A 19448-nucleotide genomic window follows, 5' to 3' on the forward strand; every position below is an offset into this window, starting at 1 on the left:
ACTTTCTGGCAGCACAGCACAGAGAGATGCAGCTGCTGTGAAACTTTTCAACATGGGCTGTCGTGTGCATTAAAGGAAACACTAAATACTCCACAAGGAAAATAATTTAAGCTTGTATGTGCAGGCTTGAGAAAATCAAAATTATTACTACGTTATACATCCATTGTCTATAAGCAGCTACCCAAGGCAGGATAGCAATCAGCCAGCAGCCTCTGGGAGCAGCACACGCAAAGGGACACCATGGATGGAGCGCACACACACACACACACACACACACACATTTATATCTGTGCAGGGACTCCCCTTTAACCCTCTGGGGTCGAGTGCATCGTCGACGATGCAGCATACTTTTCGCATCTATTTCAGTTTATATCAAAATCTTAATGTAGAATCATGGGAAAAAAAAACGCTGGCTAAATCCGTAATCTGTCTTCTTTTCAAAACGTCTATTGTCGGAAGTATTAAAGTGTTGAAAATTAGGTTAAATCGGCAAAAAAGTAAACCATGTCATCTTACTTTGTTTTACCTGCATCGGGGGCGTGTAGTACCGCTCTCACCCGAAGATCGCTATTCACATTCTAAATAGCCACATTAGCGCGTATTCAAATCGCATTCACATGGTAATTTAATAACAGCGCAACGGTGAAACGCGATCCAGATACATCCCCTTCAGCGCCATAAAAGGGGGTTGGGGACGTGGCCAGGTGACAATGGCTCATTCATACACATGAAAGTTGCTGCATATGCAATGAAAGGAGCCAGAAATAGTGGCATGAGTTCGGGTTTTCTTATTTATCCAGCTGAATGTCGCAACTACACCATTTAGTCATCTTCATGTAGCCAAGACAAATATCAAGACAGATATTTGATCAGATATCTGGGATCAAAACAAACTGCCGGCATTGCTTACTATGTACTTTTATAATGTTTCTGCAAGTGTTCCAAACTGTAAAGTCTATACTTTGATGTCAAATTACAAACCTAACAAAAATCTGACATTAAACATTACATACACTAAAATATATTACATACATTAAAATAAAGATGAGTGTAATGGCAAAACAGATATAAAATAAATAATTAATTTGCCATGAATTTAGTTTATGATATTTGAAGAAATGTGTGATCATGCCCCAGTCTGTGAAAGTGTGTTTCCTACCCCTAGACCCCAGAGGGTTAATTTCTTAATTTTCTTAAGAGGATTAAAATACATGACTTTCAGTAGTTTTTTTGATTGCAGTTAGATTTTTATGAAATTGAATTTCCCCTTGTGGCAACCAGAAAAATGTCCCCACAAGGTTAAAAAGTTACAGGTTTTTATCACTTTGTGGGGAAATCTGGTCCCCGCAATGTAATAATTTCCAGAATAAACACAGACATCATATATGTACATTTTATTTCTTCTTTTGTTTTCATCATTTATGGTTAAACTCGGTACGTTTCATGTTGTACCAGGTCTCTAGGGAAATGACAATTTTGTTCTCGCTACCTGTGTTTTGTAGAATGACAATAAAACTTGTCATTTTTTCCATACAATCATACACATGAAATGTCTTGCACATGCCCACACACATTTTTGATGTCTAGGAGGAAAGCCACACAAAGCTGGTGTGAACATGAGAATGCCACGCACACAGAGCCAGGCGCGGGAACTGAACTCACAGGCCGGAGTGCTATGAGACGGAACGAAACGGAAGCACCCTGGCGTATTGGCGGACGCTGCGCTATGGGAACCGACCTGGCTTGAGGTCATAGTGGATGATGGGAGGCTTGATCTCGTTCAGGTAGCGCAGGGCGTTCACGATCTGCATGATGATGGATCGCGCCTCCTTCTCCGACATCAGCTTGTGCTGCTTCAAGTAGAAGTCCAGGTCATTGCCCTCGCAGAACTCCAACACGGTACAAAACCTGCAGCGGAAAGCAAATTGGTCAGGCGCTGGCAACGGCAACCTCCCAGGCAGCATGTGTATCAGCCCCCGCGATGCTCCGCCCCCTCCACATAAGTAAGCCTGGCACAGCCAATGGGAATCCTTCACGGCAGCCAAGGACAGACAGAGGGGTGAAGGTCGGGCAGTGGTGGGAGGGGTCACTTACGTATCCGTGTCCAAGGAGAAGTAATCGTACAGTTTTACTATCCTCGGGTGGTCGAGCTGCTTGTGTATTCTGTATTCCCGACAGGCATGCCTGCAACAGGATGACCACAGCAGAGGTAAACAAAGGAAACTACTCTGGACAGGAAGAGTCAAAACATTGCTGCAGTCCATTTATAATGGTCAGGAGTCTCTGCCAGCATTGTTTTAGCCGTTCATTAATCAAGGAGTGCAGAGATGTTTAGTACTTTAGAGGACAACAATAGCATTTCGGGGGGGGGGGGGGGGGAAATTAAATGCAGCTTTTTTGCCGTTTGCGCACGCTTGCATACCTGTGGCAAGGGCACTATGTTATAGCCACAGATGTAGTTACAGGCTAAAAGTGACAGCGTAGGTTAAGCAGCGCATCCTACTTGTGGTAATTCTCTTTCTTCTCATCCCTCCAGTTCTTATTGAGCTGATGGATTTTCACAGCAGCATAACGTTGTTCAAATAAGTCAAAGGCCTGAAAGGGGGAGAAAACAAAAAAAGGACTTGGGTTTGTAAGAGAGTCATGATAATCATTGTTAATTGGCTGGTTTTTGACTGACATGGACCTACTTTATAAACTTCACTGAATCCTCCTCTTCCCAGCAGGTGCAGCAGAAGGTACCGGTCATTCAGGGTTGGATGATCTTTGAACCTCGGAGGCGAAAATGAAAAGCCTTTTGTTCATGCCAAACCCAACCCCTCCCTTCCCCCGCCCTTTGTCAGCTTTTGTTTAAAGGAAACATTGGAAGACCCACAGCAAGCGTGATATCGCCCACCTAAAGGGATTTTTGCCAGGTATTTCAATTTGGACGGCAAGATGTGGCCACAGATAAAGTGCCAGTGAGCTGAGTTCACCTCCGGTCTGAAATCCTCAGCAACGAGCTGCTCTTAAACCTCTAGCTCTCCTCCGATTCACGCCGGGATTACAGATCTCACGAGCGGTTCTCTCGAGACAAGGGTCATGTTCATTGCAAGTTCACAAGAAGTGCTAAGAACATAAGACTAAGACAAGAATAAGTCACCACCTTAGTTAAACCTACACAGCCACACAACTAACTCTAGCCACTGTAATGCATGAAAATCCCAGAGACTGGTGACTTGAGATGCCAGAGTCAGGACTCCTGGCTCCCACAATCATATCATGCTGAAAATCACTTATACGAGGCATCCTAGCTGTTCTGATGCCGAGCCAAACGAAACCCCTTGATCCGTCTGCATGCTGCATGATTCGCTGTTTGTAGGAGCAGGCAGTTGGCATTATTGACCAGGTGTATGGAACAAACTGGCACGAGTGTGTGTCTGTGAGTATGAGTATATATCATCCATGCATACGTGACACACACTTGAAACACGAGGACAGTGAAACGCGTGTGCCCATGGCAGGCCTCCGGCACGGACTCACTGTGAGCTGTCCTCGTTGTTTATTCTCTTCAGCTCCCGGATGTGCAGGTTGCGGACCCTCTCCAGCCGCTCCAGTTCCGTCTGGATCTCAGCCTCTTCCTGCAAATGAACGATGTAGGCGGCTTCAGGCAGAGCGTGGGGGGCCACGCGTCACATTGGACCCACTCGACCCAAATTTAACATTTATGGGTGACCGTGGTGATCTGATGTGGCAGGAAGAGGGCATCATGGCAGCTAATGGCAGCAAAAGCGGCCTGAGGGGGCGGCTACAGTTCTGCTCTGGGGACCCGGGGGGGGAGGGAGGGAGAGGGAGAGGGAGGGAGAGAGAGAGAGGGAGAGGGAGAGGGAGACACACACCTGTACTCACATCTTTGTGGGGACCGTCCATTCATTAATATGAGAAAAACCCTAACCCCAACAATGACAACCTACCCAGCCCTAACCTTAACATTTAATTTAACATTAACAGTAACAGTAACCAAATAAAATACATGACTTTGCATTTTTAATTGGCATAATTGCAGTCACACTGAATTTCCCCTTGTGGTGATTGAAAAAATGGTCCCCACCGCATCAAAATAAGGGGTTTTCATTACATTGCGGGGACCAAATGTCCCCACAATGTAATGTATACCTGGACTACACACAGACACAGATAGACACACAGAAAAAGCGCAGCAGGCAAAAGAAGAAAAAAAAAACATAGAACAACAACATAAAATTTTAGGTGTGGGGTTTCAGACCTTCTTGAGATGGCCGAGTCGAAGTTTGAAGATCTCCTCTTGTTCATGATACTCAGCCAAAGTTAACCTTTGAACCAAAAAAAAAAAATCCATAATTTAGGAATAAATATTCAAATGAAATTTCTTCACCATTCTGACTAGAACAAATAGTCAGAAGATGGATGAATGGCCTGAATTTTTTGAACAGTTCTCTCTTTAAGCACAATGTACAGTTAGTAAACAAAAACACTCTGTCAAATGTGGCTGTCTGGGGTGTGACATTACAATCCTGTGACAAACCTCAGAGGATCTGAATGAGGCTTGCTGGATTGCTGAGGAATCAGCAGGACCTTCTGCAAAGGCAGGGAGGGCAACGAGCTAATGCATTGCGAGGAAAATGACATCTGCCTGGTGCAAAGGAAAACGGCCCCTGGGGGAAACGGCCCCTGGGGGGGAACTGCGCTGCGGTTAGTGCGAGTGAGAAGGCAGTTTGTGGGCTGTGGCCGTCCTCCCAGATTGACAGGAATTTCACAGGGCAGACACCACATCCAGGATATGGATATCACCAGCAATGTATACTGTAGGCCTCTTGGATACATTGAAGAGCAGAAATAATACTTAGGCAATCGGCATCTGGTCAATCTTGTTCCTCAGGAGCACATGTGACAAGATCCTGAGGAATTCTACTGCCAGATGCAATAGAAATGTACATAATGGTTGTAAAGAATGACTCCTTGTATGGTCAGGACTCTGGTATACCTTGTTAATGTGGCATGATCCCACAAAGCCAAACATCTACATTCTGCAGAATACTGTGCTGAATGGCGAAGTCTACAAAGTACAAGTTGGCAGTTGGCTTGAAGACAAAGCTGCAGATTCTCCAGTTAATAAGGCCAGAGATCCATAAAGCACACAGTCCCCTTAGTTACGAGTACATGTATAACCCAGCAGAGAGTCATTGCCATCCATCAAACCAGCAAAACCTGCAGGAATTCCACATTCAAGGACAATCCCGTCTCCCTACAGAATACCTCGAGCCCTCGCCAACCCCGTGCTGTAGTCCTTGCCGTGGCTTTGTACTGTGCCAGTAAGGTTCTACCCACGTTCTCTTTGTCTACACCTTTACCAGAATGTCATCATCCTTCAAAGAAGCCCAAAAGAGGCAAACAGACAGATGAGAGGAACACACTCACAGCTGAGGTAGGCTGGGTTTGAGAAAGGGATCGTTCTCCGCCCCGTTCACGGCCTTGCTCTTCCGCTGCTTTGGCTCAGAGTTTGTGGTCAGCGTTTGGGAGCTGCTGGTCATTGGAGGCTTCCTCTTGGCTAAGAGCTTCCTCTGCCTCTCGATCTCTTCCCTCTGCTGGTTAATCCACTCCTGCTGTCTGCAGATTAGAAACATGGCATCATCAGAATGGTAGCAACATAGCCACAGGCAAATGAAAACCTGAAAAAAATGGCTTTAAAAATCAATAAATACAATGGAAATCAACATCATTAGATGATATTATTCATATTTTATGTATGCATTTTAGGTGCTTAAGAGACTGTGGGAGTAAGTAAGCGTCTGTATAGTACAGAAACGCCGGCGTCTGGGGAAAATGTGCTTAAAGCCCTGGTGATTTTTTGCGTATGCGCCATAATAAATCGGCGTGTAATATAAGTGCAGCCTTACTTGCAATGCGTGAACGGGACCATGTGATGTTGGGAACTGCACCTCACAGCCCAGCAGCAAATCGGCGTGGCTATGCGAGGGGCAGCCTGCGGGAGGCGCTCTTACTTGACCAGGTTCTGGAAGGCGAAGCCGTCAGTCCACTGCTCCGTGAAGGAGGCGCCGTGCCGCACCGTGGTGAAGTGGCCCAGCCGCAGCCGGTCCTGCATGCTCTTCTCTCGGCACGCCAGCTTCTCTTGGGTGCTCTGGGGACGGCGCAAGGGAACGCCTTTACCGACCCACCCACTCGGCAAAAAGCCATCCTTAACCACACTGCTTCTAAGAACTTTTAAAAATATACACAATGACGACCCACTGTGTTCGATGCCATAAGGAATCGCACTAATTGAGAAGCTTAAGAGAAGTAATGCGAAGGCTGGAGGGAAAGTAAAATGGCTACAAGCGCCAAGAGGGCCCCCATCTCACCTGGCTGCAAATTCCATAATGGATTTAATCGCTAAATTATGGGTAATATAGATTTGTGGGAAGCAGAACAATAACTGAAAGAGCAAAATGACAGTCATGGATTTAGCAAAAAGTTCTGCATGTTGACTGAATAATATGAAGAAATAATTAAGCACAAGTATGCTATGACTTTTTTTAGGCACGTGTGTATGAAAAGGGAGAAGACCCACCTTCTCAATAAGCATCTTCTTGCTCATGGTTATACATTTATTTAAGCGTTCCTTGTACTTTTCAAGTAATTTCTGTTGTTCATCTATTTGTCTCCTGAGATCACAGTTTGCCTGTGAAGGAGGAGAGAGAAGACATTTTCACCACAAAGAAACATTCAAAGGTGCTGGTATATATCAGAAATACCAAATTACTGAATCCATCCCAGGAAGGCTTGGACGATATGAAGGTACAGTATTATGGTGTATTTAGGGACATTTAGAAATCCCAAAGGTGTTAGTTTTAATTTTGTCCAAAATACAGATGCTCTTCTTTCTATGCAACCATGAAGCTATATGGAATCAATCATTATGGCTTACATATTTTGTTTGTTTATAGGTTAGTTAGTAATGTCTATTCCGTTCATTTAATTTTCATTCTACATTCGGAATGTTTATGAACATTGTGCCTGTGAATAAAGTTATCTAGACGAAACCCAGAGGAAACCAGCACAACATGTGGAGAGCATGCAAACTGCACACAGAGTGTGGAGGTGTGATCCAAACCCACAAGCCAGCAGGTGTGTGGCAACAGTGCTACTCACCGTGGGCTCCGGCCATCCTCCACATAAGCTTTTGTAGTATGTGTGTGTGTGGGTTTGCACAGATCACATTTGAGGACCAAATTGTCCCCAAAGTGTAGTAAAACCTGAAATTTCCCTACTTTCCCTACATCTTTTGAGGTCCCCATTTGGATAACCTCAGTTTTATAAAAAATCTGTGAATGCAATCAAAAGAGTTAAAATGCCAAAAAATCTTGTATTTTGGTTGGTTACTTATGGTTAAGGTTAGGGATGGGTAGGGGTTAAGGTCATCATGCTGTGATTAGTGTTTTCCCCCATAGAAATGAATGGTATACAAAGATATAAATTACAAACCTGCGTGTGTGTGTGGCACACACACATTTATATAAGCTTTTCCCTCAAATCTCAAAATTTAAAGAAAAAGTAAATAAAGTAACTGCACTCAAGGAAGCATTAAGTGCTTTCAGTTAATCCGCAACAGCAGATTGACGGTGCCTGAAATGCGAAGGAAAGGTGGAGAGTTTCACGCCAGGTGCTCCTCATCCTCAATGAGAAGAGCCCCTCACCCGAAGCAAATCGTCTATCCTCCCCTCCTTCTTCTCAAGGTCCAAGTTCTTATTACTTTCGAGGGCTGCCAGCTTCAGTACGGTCAGATCAGTCTGGGAGAAGCCAGTAAACAAAGATGCTATTTAGCCTGAACCTTAAACAGCGCAAAAAAATACAGGAAGCATGAAGAAAGTCCTACCTGGACACATTTGATTGACAGTTGTTTTGGGTGCATCATATGGTCCCCGAAAGTCAGACTAGTAGGAGATGAACTGTTTTGCCTAATCTAAAATGAGAACAGGAAATTTGCTCAGCAAGGAGTCATTCTAGGCATTAATTATCTCTAGGCTCTAGCCAGCCAACCCACCATGGAGCCTGGTGCGGAATGGGAATGTGAATTCTGGGGAGAACGGATGACTGGAGGGAGACCTCTGACTGGACTGGAGCCATTGCCCCCCTGGAACTGAGAGGCAGAAACCAGCATGAAGTAGAGGAACAGGAAGTGACATCACAGCAAGCATCATAATAAGGGTCAGAAGAACCTCAGAAGTCAGGTATTTGGCGATTCTATTTCTACACTCAACACGCAAAAAAGTTAATTACAAAGTAAATATAAGGTCACTGAATGCTCTAGCAAAACATCGTGCAAAAACTTACATCGAAGAAATCGCTAATTTTGGGTCCTCGTACAACAGACTTCCCTGTAAAAGAGGAGAAAGGGGAAGTTTAGCTGCGGAGGTCCATCCGACACGGCTGCTATGTTCCCAGGAGATGCCACACCCGGGGGCAGCCCCCACCTTGGCTGCTCTCGGACTGGTTCTCCACTTTCCTCTTTCTACTCCTCGAGGACTCAGAGTGCTTTTTTTCCGGGGTCTGGAAGAAAAGGTCCAAAAAAAACAAACATATTAGGAGGCACCTGGACAGAAGCGGCTCCCATTCGCCATGACGGTGCCCACATATGGATGACCCCCAGCCCCCCCCCTCCCCAGGCAATAGCACTACTCTAAGAGAAGCTTTGGGCAATAAAATCCGCTTGTGAGAGAAAACAGCTCTCCAGGCCGGAGATCTTTCTATTAATATCGGCTGCATTGAGCCAAAGTCGACTGCAGGCAGCTCTTCCAGTTTTGTAAAACAATCATGCATATTTTCAGCTCACAAAGACACACTGGGTGACCTCAAGCTCACAGTGGAAAGAATGACAAAGCTGAAACAAAACAGAGACCGTCATTGCTTTGACGCCAAGGGGGTAGGCCGAACACTTTAATGAGGGAGGGGGGAAACGCACCCCAATCTTCCAGGCAAAGTGCATTTTAGTCAATAAAACGTTTCAAAAAAAGCTGCCCACTGCTGACTCAGTGCGCAGATTCCCAGAGAGCTTTGGAAACGTTGCGCCGCTTTGTCCCATTTGTCATGCTCAACATGCCTCAGACGCTTAACACCTGAAGCAGTCGCACCAAGACTCGCGAAATCCCTGCACTGAGTCAATGTCAAACCGACAGCCTCGAAAGCAGCGTGATGAGAAAAAAACAGCAAAGTAGTAACGAATTAGGAAAGGAAGATGAAGGAGCTTAGAGAGAGGATGGGGAATTAAAACAAGGATAGGAGCCAGTAAATAAATAAATAAATAAAAAAGAGAGAAAAAGAAAATCACAGCAGCCAGTCATTAAGGCAAAACCAGAAAGCTAGTTTAACTTTTTTGATCACTATTTTGGAAGTGATCAAAATCAAATATATATATTTTTTAATTATATACTGCACAGATAATATTCAGGAGGTATGTCTAAAACACACACACACACACACACACACACACACACACACACACACACACACACACACACACACACACACACACACACACACACACTTTTTCTGGCCTCCTTCCTTCACCCCAAAGATTGGAAGGAAGTGGAAGGGGAATGATGGCGAGGCTGAGGAGCAGAATGTTAGTCTCTAAGTGGCTGTCAGAGGCTGCAGACTGAGCATAAGCAACCTGGAAGACAGGCTGACAGGCGGAGATTGGAGGAACCAGATCCAGTGAACCTGCTTACACTTGGTTTTAAAGTGCATCTTTGGCGACCAGACCACGAGTGGACAGCCGAAACACACTGCTGTTCACACCCATGTCGATCATGCATCTCCAGCTGACCGCTTGCGTTCAGATATCGTTACTGCCTACATCACTTACACTAGAAGGCCAAATGGTCCCATGTACAGGTACTGCATCAGCATTTACACTACAAAACATATGTGCTCAAATGTATCCCAGACCACCTCGGCAAGCATTGAGTCTTGGTGCTTAGTGCTATCCACTCGTGATGTGATCACCCCAGATGCATTGTAAACTGCAGTGTAAAGAGGGTGAGGACGAGTGAGACCAGCAGCAGCATAACCTACAGCCCCCCCCTCCCAATACCCCTACCCTAAAGATGAGTGACTGATGGGGGGGTCTACAAAGTCAGTCCGAAAGGGTAACAGCTCGCTGGCACCTTGAAACCCCAGTATAAGGGATTATCTGCACATCTGCAAATGTAGCCGTCAAACAGCCTTTCAGTGGGGCATAAAAGGAAAGACCTTTCCCCAAGGCGGGAAGCGAGACAGCTGGTGTGAGAGACCCGCGTCCTGGGGGGGGACTGCAGGGAGATACATACTGAATAAGCAGGAGGACTGCCTGGCTTCATGTCAGAGCCCTAGAGGAGTGGGGGGCAGGGTGCCCCAATAAAAAAACCCAGTGGGTTTCATCTAAGTGACAGCGGGTGACACAAAACAGACGAGGGGATAGAGGATGGGGGGGTGACAGAGGATGGGGGGGGGGGTGACAGAGGATGCAGGACTGCCCGTGGGGGGGTAGCCTGCGGCGATACTCTTTGGGCGGAGTGTTTCGCCATTTTGGTGCCCTAACATGTCACACGGGGGGGGGGGGCTACAGCGCCCCTCCCGAGCAAAAACGGCCCTCAGAACGAACCGCCACGACCTTCACATTTTAGATCACGGTGCACCAAAATTAGTTCGGTCTAATTGAAAACTGGGTCAGCCAAACACATTAAAGCCACCTGTTACTTCATTACAAGCAACACATCAGCACCCAGGAGGAATTAAATATGAACTTCTGGCTGATCAATTTTCACAAAAAAAAAAAAACAAACAAACATTCTCACAATTCTATAATGAATAGATATGTCAAAAGCCGCAGTTTCCATGACCGAGTCCCCAGACATTCCGCGGCGCAGTTTGGACACAGCGTCGTCCATGGTGACGGGAGCGCTGAGCCAGGGGGCACCAGTGGAGACTGCGATGGTGAGCATCCATGTCCACGACACGTGCACGCACAAGCGCTTCACTAGCAGGGAGAGGCTGGCTGACTGAGATCCACACACCCAGAGCTGATTCACACTGCATCGTAGCGACAAACGGCCGGGACTCTGGGGGCCGTCAGCCACATTTCATTGGTTGGTCCAGTCGCCAGGGAGGTGGAGATGCCCTCGAGCCTCATTCACTACACCATGTGCTACGTAGTTATACCCATGTCTGTTAATTTCACATTTTTACTGTAATGAGAAAGCAACATGAAGACATGTACAAGACACAGTCAACAGACTGATAAAGAAAAAATAAAAACTAAATATACTGAACATTTGCCCCTCCAACTTTCACAGGCCGTATCCACACATACGCAAATGGGACCGTGTTGTCAATAATTTGTTTGCCCATGAAAAAGCACTGCAAACACAGAAGGGACAGACATTAACAGCACACACATACAGCCAAGCCTACCTCTGATTCCTTGTCACTTGAGGAACCAAGACTTCCGAAACTGTGATTCGAACATTCATTATTCGTTAAGCCCTGAAAATAATAATAAAAAAAAGAAGACGACGTGATTTTGAAATTAAACATTCACATGTGAACACTGCATGGTAAGTACCCAACATTATTTCACCTTATTAAAAATAACTTTTAAGGAAAAAAAAGAACGCAATTTCAGTTACTGTCATAGAATAAAATTACACCACTTGGGAATAGAAAGCAATAAAACCATCCTGAAATCCTAAATCGTGTGTGACATAAGTCACTGTTGAAAAAAATTAAGAATCAGAAACTTGATATGCTACAGTTCTCAATGAAAGCTCATTGGGAAAATGCGGCAGACTGATTATGTGGCCACTGATGTATTAAATACATCTGACAGCATCACTGTCTATCTTACCTTAATGTATGTAATACACTACAGAGCTTTCAAGTTAATCGCTTTGAGACCAAACCCGTGTGTGTTAGTAATGAGACACTCAGGGTGGTTGGATCCCTCTTCCTAATGTTTACTTTGCCGTTTAAACCCACTGAGAACCAACAGCCACAGTAACCTTCACCTGCCATGAGTTTCTCCCACCTAGCAAACGACACTGATGCACTCACTTTTGTGCCCCCGCTGGCGCTTCCAGTGCTGCCCCCGGTGCTGCCCCCGACCCCCCCCATGAATCGCGCCTCCAGCAGCTCCTGCCTCCTGGGGTCCAGGCTGTGGAGCTCATCCATTGCACCTAGAACAAGAGGGATGCCATCAGCCCCCAGACGCGAGTAAAGCCCCCAATGCGTTAAGCCCACCGGAATGGCCAATGCACAACAGCGAATCAGGACACACTAGGGACCAGATTAAATATCCCTGCCGACCAACTGGTCAGGCTTTCTGAAATCATTTAGCAGAAATGCAGGCAGGGAGAGAGCAGAGAGGGAGAGAGCAGAGAGGGAGAGAGCAGGCAGGGAGAGCAGGCTACCCACCAAGCTGAGTAAAATAAGGCTTTGATAAAGAGACACTAATCAGAAGCCCAAGTGAGACTAGGGAACGGAACAGCTGAGAGCAATTTATTCTGTCTGCAAATTTTTTATAGGGTAACATTTCTGGTTAGTTCATGTCTGAACATAAATGGGGGGGGGGGCAGGAATCCTGGATTTCCAACTTAATGCTTCTCAATGTACTACCTACCAACACACACAATAAAACAATATAAATGTGTGGCAATGACATTAGGTAATGTGGTTCACAGTAGGACACGGTGGATTTTACAGTACAGAGCTCGGGAGGATGGGTTACTGGGTCACGCGGCGTAAAACAGGCATTACTTCTGTACCTTTAGTAGGAGTCTTCCTCCACATCTGAATCATAGTTATAAAAATCTAAAAATTGAAATCACAATATGCTCAGAAGAAACCACTCAGCCATAATCCAAAGCAGCACATTTCTAATTAAAAAAAATTAAATTGCTAACTTCAGTCCTAAATAAAAAGTATGCAGAAATATGTCACAGCTATGTGGGATTGACACATACACACCTGTATACGGGCCCCGGGGGCCACATGACGCCTGGGGGCCCATGAAGGGGGGACTGACACACACACACACCTGTATACGGGCCCCAGGGGTCCATGACGCCAGGGGGCCCATGAAGGGGGGACTGACACACACACACACCTGTATACGGGCCCAGGGGGCCCATGAAGGGGGGACTGACACACACACCTGTATATGGGCCCCGGGGGCCCATGACGGCAGGGGGCCCTGAAGGGGGTACTGACATACACACACCTGTATACGGGCCCCGGGGGTCCATGACGCCAGGGGGCCCATGAAGGGGGGACTGACCCACACACACACACCTGTATACGGGCCCCGGGGGCCCATGACGCCCGGGGGCCCTGAAGGGGGGACTGACACCCTCCTGCCTGCGGGCCCCAGCCCTGACACCCGGGGGCCAATGACGCCGCAATCAGAGATATGACCTGCAGGGTAGGTCGTCTGCTGACCAGAACGGGTGATGGCAAAGCTTCCTCAGACAAGCCAGAAGTTTCCGGCACCTGTGTAAATGGCAGGGCGGCTTCAGACCTGGGAGAACAGCGGCGGGTCTCAACATACGCATATGCCTGTGTCACTCAGGTCTGCCGGGGGGTGCTGACCCAGTGACAAACCCCATTTACAAACTATTTTCTCATGCCAGCATGCATGTATAGGGCTACAGCCGGAACCAGTAATTCCATTCCCAAACCTTCACTGACAAAGAAGTAAATGAATAAATCAGACAAACAAATATTACATCGGAAGAACCCGCAATCCCAGGTCCCAGAATCCCGTCTGACCAGCACCAATAAACCCATAGACTGGAACAGAATTTTACTGGCAGACATAAAAACAATTTCATTTATTAGATCTGAAATGCTGAGCAGTGTTACAATATAAATTTAAGAAAAATAATTAAATATTTCATTGCAAACTGAATAAAGTCAACATTTCAAATGGTGGTAGAAATCAAAGATTGACTGATAAACTCATAGGTACATTAGATATTGATACTTATGGGATCAATCATTCAAAAATAAATTTTAAAAGCCCCTTGCTGGCAACCTGTATTGAAGCTAATGACTATGGTGGGTGGGGCTGCCGTGTGTTTAATCAGCTGCTAGTTTTACCCCTTTGCCAATGGTTATGGTACAGCGGCCTTGTTAGGGGAAAGCGGGCACTGGGCAGCAGACAGGATGCCAGAGTCATACCCAGGGTGGGTCAGAGGAACTGACATCCCTTATTAGGGCTTGATACAAAATGCCCAAGGAATGTCTCAGCCCTGCAAAAACACTACAAAGAAAATCAATCATAAATCATAACAACTGACACCCAAAGGAGCCTGTCTGGCCAGATCTGCTGGCCGCCTTCTGGTTGCAAATGGACAAACTGATCATTAGCAGTCACCCTCCCAAAATGCAGTCAGACAGACAAGACAGAGTACTGCTGTTTACTGATAGCAAAGCCCTTCGGGGGGCCGGGCAGCTCAGCTCACTCGCTCGCTGCCCTTTTCCACCTTCAACTCAATGCAGATCTTACATATCACGACCTCCCCGCCCCCCCCCCCCAGCTCGTTTCCCTCAGACACAGGAAGCCCTTTCACAGAAACGCGAGTCTTCCCAAGCCCTTCACTGGCGTTTACCTCGATGCCAGAAATAGCGCAAGCGTCCACAGCGACGGAACAACGAATGAAAGGTAATAACAGCACAACAGAGGCATCAGGGTACTGGGAATCTAAATATAAATCGCATGGGATTCCTAAAACATTTCTTGGTCACTAAAACCTTTAATTAGTCGTTTACTGAGGCGCTGTCATCCTCTAACCGTCTGGAACTCGAACTAACGTCATGTCATTAACATGCTTGGTCATTAGCTTGCCGAACATCCACAAGCAGGGACAAAATGGCAGCGCCCACTCCGGCCACTGCTGCGTCGTCACCGCACACTGACACAGAGGTGACAAGGTAGCAGGTGGCATGGGCACAAAGTCATGCAAGATGGATGTTTGAGAATTTTTGGAAAAAACTGCCCCAAAAAAAAAAAAAAAAAAAAAAAAGAGGGAAAATGCACAGTTAGCAAAACTGATTTTTTAGTGCTGATGACAACACACAAAGTATTTTTAATGGAAGGTGAGATTGCCACAGAGCAGAATTTTACCAAAAATATCTCACTGTAGAAAACTCAGGATTCTTAAACTTGGTAATTAAATACTGCAACACCAATGAAACAGAAAATGAAAATAGGTGACCCCGTCTCATCTCACACTGCACAAGCAAAGGCAGTAAACCTTTTCTGAAATTACGCAAATCTGCCCTAACCTAATTATGTTGCGTTTCATTGAAGTCCATTTTTCCATTTCCTCCCGCTTATCCGAGGTCGGGTCGCGGGGGCAGCAGTCTCAGCAGGGAAACCCAGACTTCCCTCTCCCCGGCCACTTCATCCAGCTCCTCTGGGGGGATCCCGAGGCGTTCCCAGGCCAGCCGAGAGACATAGTCCCTCCAGCGTGTCCTGGGTCTTCCCCGGGGCCTCCTCCCAGTGGGACATGCCCGGAACACCTCACCAGGGAGGCGCCCAGGAGGCATCCTAATCAGATGCCCGAGCCACCTCATCTGACTCCTCTCAATGCGGAGGAGCAGCGGCTCTACTCTGAGTCCCTCCCGAATGACCGAGCTCCTCACCCTATCTCTAAGGGAGAGCCCAGCCACCCTGCGGAGGAAACTCATTTCGGCCGCTTGCACTCGCGATCTCGTTCTTTCGGTCACTACCCACAGCTCGTGACCATAGGTGAGGGTAGGAACGTAGATCGACTGGTAAATCGAGAGCTTCGCCTTTTGGCTCAGCTCCTTCTTCACCATGACAGACCGATGCAGCGCCCGCATCACTGCGGACGCCGCACCGATCCGCCTGTCGACCTCCCGCTCCATCGTCCCCCCACTCGTGAACAAGACCCCGAGATACTTAAACTCCTCCACTTGGGGAAGGATCCCATCCCCGACCCGGAGAGAGCATTCTACCCTTTTCCGGCTGAGGACCATGGTCTCGGATTTGGAGGTGCTGATTCTCATCCCAGCCGCTTCACACTCGGCTGCGAACTGTCCCAGCGAGAGCCGAAGGTCACGGTCTGATGAAGCCAACAGGACCACATCATCTGCAAAAAGCAGAGACCTAATCCTGAGGTCACCAAACCGGACACCCTCAACGCCCTGGCTGCGCCTAGAAATTCTGTCCATAAAAGTTATGAACAGAATCGGTGACAAAGGACAGCCCTGACGGAGTCCAACCCTCACCGGAAACAAGTCCGACTTATTGCCGCTCATGCGGACCAGACTCTGGCACCGGTCATACAGGGACCGAACAGCCCTTAAAAGGAAGCCCGGCACCCCATACTCCCGGAGCACCCCCCACAGGACTCCCCGAGGGACACGGTCGAATGCCTTCTCCAAGTCCACAAAACACATGTAGACTGGTTGGGCAAACTCCCATGAACCCTCCAGAACCCTGCGGAGAGTATAGAGCTGGTCCACTGTTCCACGGCCGGGGCGAAAACCACACTGCTCCTCCTGAATCCGAGGTTCGACAATCCGGCGGACCCTCCTCTCCAGAACCCCCGAATAGACCTTACCAGGGAGGCTGAGGAGTGTGATCCCCCTATAGTTGGAGCACACCCTCTGGTCCCCCTTCTTGAAGAGGGGGACCACCACCCCGGTCTGCCAGTCCAGAGGCACTGCCCCCGATGTCCACGCGATGCTGCAGATGCGTGTCAACCAAGACAGCCCTACAGCATCCAGAGCCTTCAGGAACTCTGGGCGGATCTCATCCACCCCCGGGGCTCGGCCACCGAGGAGCTTTTTAACCACCTCAGCGACCTCCGCCCCCGAGATAGGGGAGTCCACACCCAAGTCCTCATACTCTGCTTCCACATCGGAAGGCGTGTCGGTGGGATTGAGGAGGTCTTCGAAGTATTCCTTCCACCGACCCAAAACGTCCCGGGTTGAGGTCAGCAGCACCCCATCCCCACCCCCACCATAAACAGTGTTGATGTTGCACCGCTTTCCCACCCGGAGCCGCCGGATGGTGGACCAGAATCGCCTCGAAGCCGTCCGGAAGTCGTTTTCCATGGCCTCACCGAACTCCTCCCAAACCCGAGTTTTTGCCTCAGCGACCGCCGAAGCCGCATCCCGCTTGGCCTGCCGGTACCCGTCAGCTGCCTCTGGAGTCCCACAGGCTAAATAGGCCCGATAGGACTCCTTCTTCAGCTTGACGGCATCCCTCACCACTGGTGTCCACCAGCGGGTTCGCGGATTGCCGCCGCGACAGGCACCGACTACCTTACGGCCACAGCTCCGGTCAGCCGCCTCCACAATGGAGGCACGGAACATGGCCCATTCGGACTCAATGTCCCCCGCCTCCCCCGGGACATGGGAAAAGTTCTGCCGGAGGTAGGAGTTGAAACTCCTCCTTACAGGGGATTCAGCCAGACGTTCCCAGCAGACCCTCACTATACGCTTGGGCCTGCCAGGCCTGGCCGGCTTCCTCCCCCACCAGCGGAGCCAACCCACCACCAGGTAGTGATCAGTTGACAGCTCCGCCCCTCTCTTCACCCGAGTGTCCAAGACATGCGGCCGCAAGTCCGACGACACGACTACAAAGTCGATCATCGAACTGCGGCCTAGGGTGTCCTGGTGCCAAGTGCACATATGAACACCCTTATGCCTGAACATGGTGTTCATTATGGACAATCCGTGACGAGCACAGAAGTCCAACAACAGAACACCACTCGGGTTCAGATCGGGGGGGCCGTTCCTCCCAATCACGCCACTCCAGGTCTCACTGTCATTGCCCACGTGAGCATTGAAGTCCCCTAGCAGAACAAGAGAGTCCCCAGAAGGAATGCTCTCCAACACCCCTTCCAGAGACTCTAAAAAGGGTGGGTACTCTGAACTGCCGCTCGGCGCATAAGCGCAAACAACAGTCAGAACCCGTCCCCCCACCCAAAGGCGAAGGGAGGCTACCCTCTTGTCCACCGCGGTAAACCCCAATGTACAGGCGCCCAGCCAGGGGGCAATAAGTATGCCCACCCCCGCTCGGCGCCTCTCCCCGCAGGCAACTCCAGAGTGGAAAAGGGTCCAACCCCCTTCAAGGAGACTGGTTCCAGAGCCCAAGCCGTGCGTCGAGGTGAGCCCGACTATATCTAGCCGGAATTTCACAACCTCGCGCACCAGCTCAGGCTCCTTCCCCATCAGAGAGGTGACATTCCATGTCCCAAGAGCTAGCTTCTGCAGCCGAGGATCGGACCGCCAAGGTCCCCGCCTTTGGCCACTGCCCAGCTCGCAATGCACCCGACCCCTATGGCCCTTCCTACGGGTGGTGAGCCCATTGGAAGGGGGACCCACGTGCCTTGTTCGGGCTGTGCCCGACCAGGCCCCATGGGTATAGGCCTGGCCACCAGGCGCTCGCCATCGGGCCCCAACCCCAGGCCTGGCTCCAGGGGGGGGCCCCGGTGACCCGCGTCCGGGCAAGGGAAAACGTGTTTCCATAATTTTTTCCATCATATGGGGTCTTTTGAGCCGAACTTCGTCTGGTTCCTCACCCCGGACCTGTTTGCCTTGGGTGACCCTACCAGGGGCATAAAGCCCCGGGCAACTTAGCTCCTGGGATCACTGGAACACGCAAACCCCTCCACCACGATAAGGTGTCGGCTCCAGGAGGGGTCATTGAAGTCCACCTCCTTCAAAACTCACATACACCTTTATGGTGACCTAATTATGGCTGTCAGATGTAAAAGAGAAAAAAATAATAATAATAAAAAAAACTTAAGCCTTCAACATCTCTGCACAAACTGAAAATCAGTACGCAGCGTGACATTAATAGCATCCACAGAACAAATTTAACTGGCAAAATGGTAAGCACAGAATCTGTTATTCAATCAGCAATTCAAATGAACAAAAATTAAGCCTGGAAGGGTTAGTCACCATACACACAGCATTTGCCAAGTCTCCAAATTTAGGTGTCAGTCAACCAAACTGAATTCTGAGCATCTGATTTGAGAGGCAACTGGAACCAAACAAACAATTCGCTCAAAGAACTGGATACTTAAACGAGAATATTGTGGACTCAATAAAAAGATGATCACAGATTTTTAAATGAATGAGCTTCATGCATTGGATGAGACCTTCATTGAAACCAAACAAATACTGATTTGCTTGTGTGTTTATTAGTTAATTAAAACAGGCATTTTTGGTAATCATACATGCTGATTGACTTATTGGAAAAATGCGAAGTCAGAGGAACAGATGTACTGGACAAAGAGGCATTGTTAATATCAAAAGTATTGTTTTCCTTTGCCATACATATTTTAATCAAGTATTTTGTTGGGAAGGGGAGGAGCGTGGAAACAACAGTATGATTAATGTTTCATCCAGACAGGAAC

The 19448-nt window shown here is 48.1% G+C and overlaps 1 protein-coding gene across 1 annotated transcript in view; it reads right to left on the reverse strand.

Moving 5' to 3' along the window:
- The window catches only part of tlk1a (tousled-like kinase 1a), a 31841-nt gene that overhangs the window by 2950 nt on the left and 9443 nt on the right, over window positions 1-19448 (reverse strand). Inside the window, exons 2-17 of the mRNA XM_023806005.2 lie at window positions 12106-12227; window positions 11467-11538; window positions 8490-8565; window positions 8350-8393; window positions 8060-8155; window positions 7892-7978; window positions 7713-7805; window positions 6587-6697; window positions 6021-6157; window positions 5437-5625; window positions 4265-4331; window positions 3523-3620; window positions 2691-2772; window positions 2504-2595; window positions 2095-2184; window positions 1739-1908 (exon numbers count right to left, since the gene is read on the reverse strand). Of these exons, the coding sequence (XP_023661773.1) occupies window positions 1739-1908; window positions 2095-2184; window positions 2504-2595; window positions 2691-2772; window positions 3523-3620; window positions 4265-4331; window positions 5437-5625; window positions 6021-6157; window positions 6587-6697; window positions 7713-7805; window positions 7892-7978; window positions 8060-8155; window positions 8350-8393; window positions 8490-8565; window positions 11467-11538; window positions 12106-12227 (1626 nt within the window). The remainder of the gene's footprint in view (window positions 1-1738; window positions 1909-2094; window positions 2185-2503; window positions 2596-2690; window positions 2773-3522; window positions 3621-4264; window positions 4332-5436; window positions 5626-6020; window positions 6158-6586; window positions 6698-7712; window positions 7806-7891; window positions 7979-8059; window positions 8156-8349; window positions 8394-8489; window positions 8566-11466; window positions 11539-12105; window positions 12228-19448) is intronic.

Source organism: Paramormyrops kingsleyae, chromosome 1, assembly GCF_048594095.1.
Source record: "Paramormyrops kingsleyae isolate MSU_618 chromosome 1, PKINGS_0.4, whole genome shotgun sequence".
Classification (NCBI taxonomy): domain Eukaryota; kingdom Metazoa; phylum Chordata; class Actinopteri; order Osteoglossiformes; family Mormyridae; genus Paramormyrops; species Paramormyrops kingsleyae.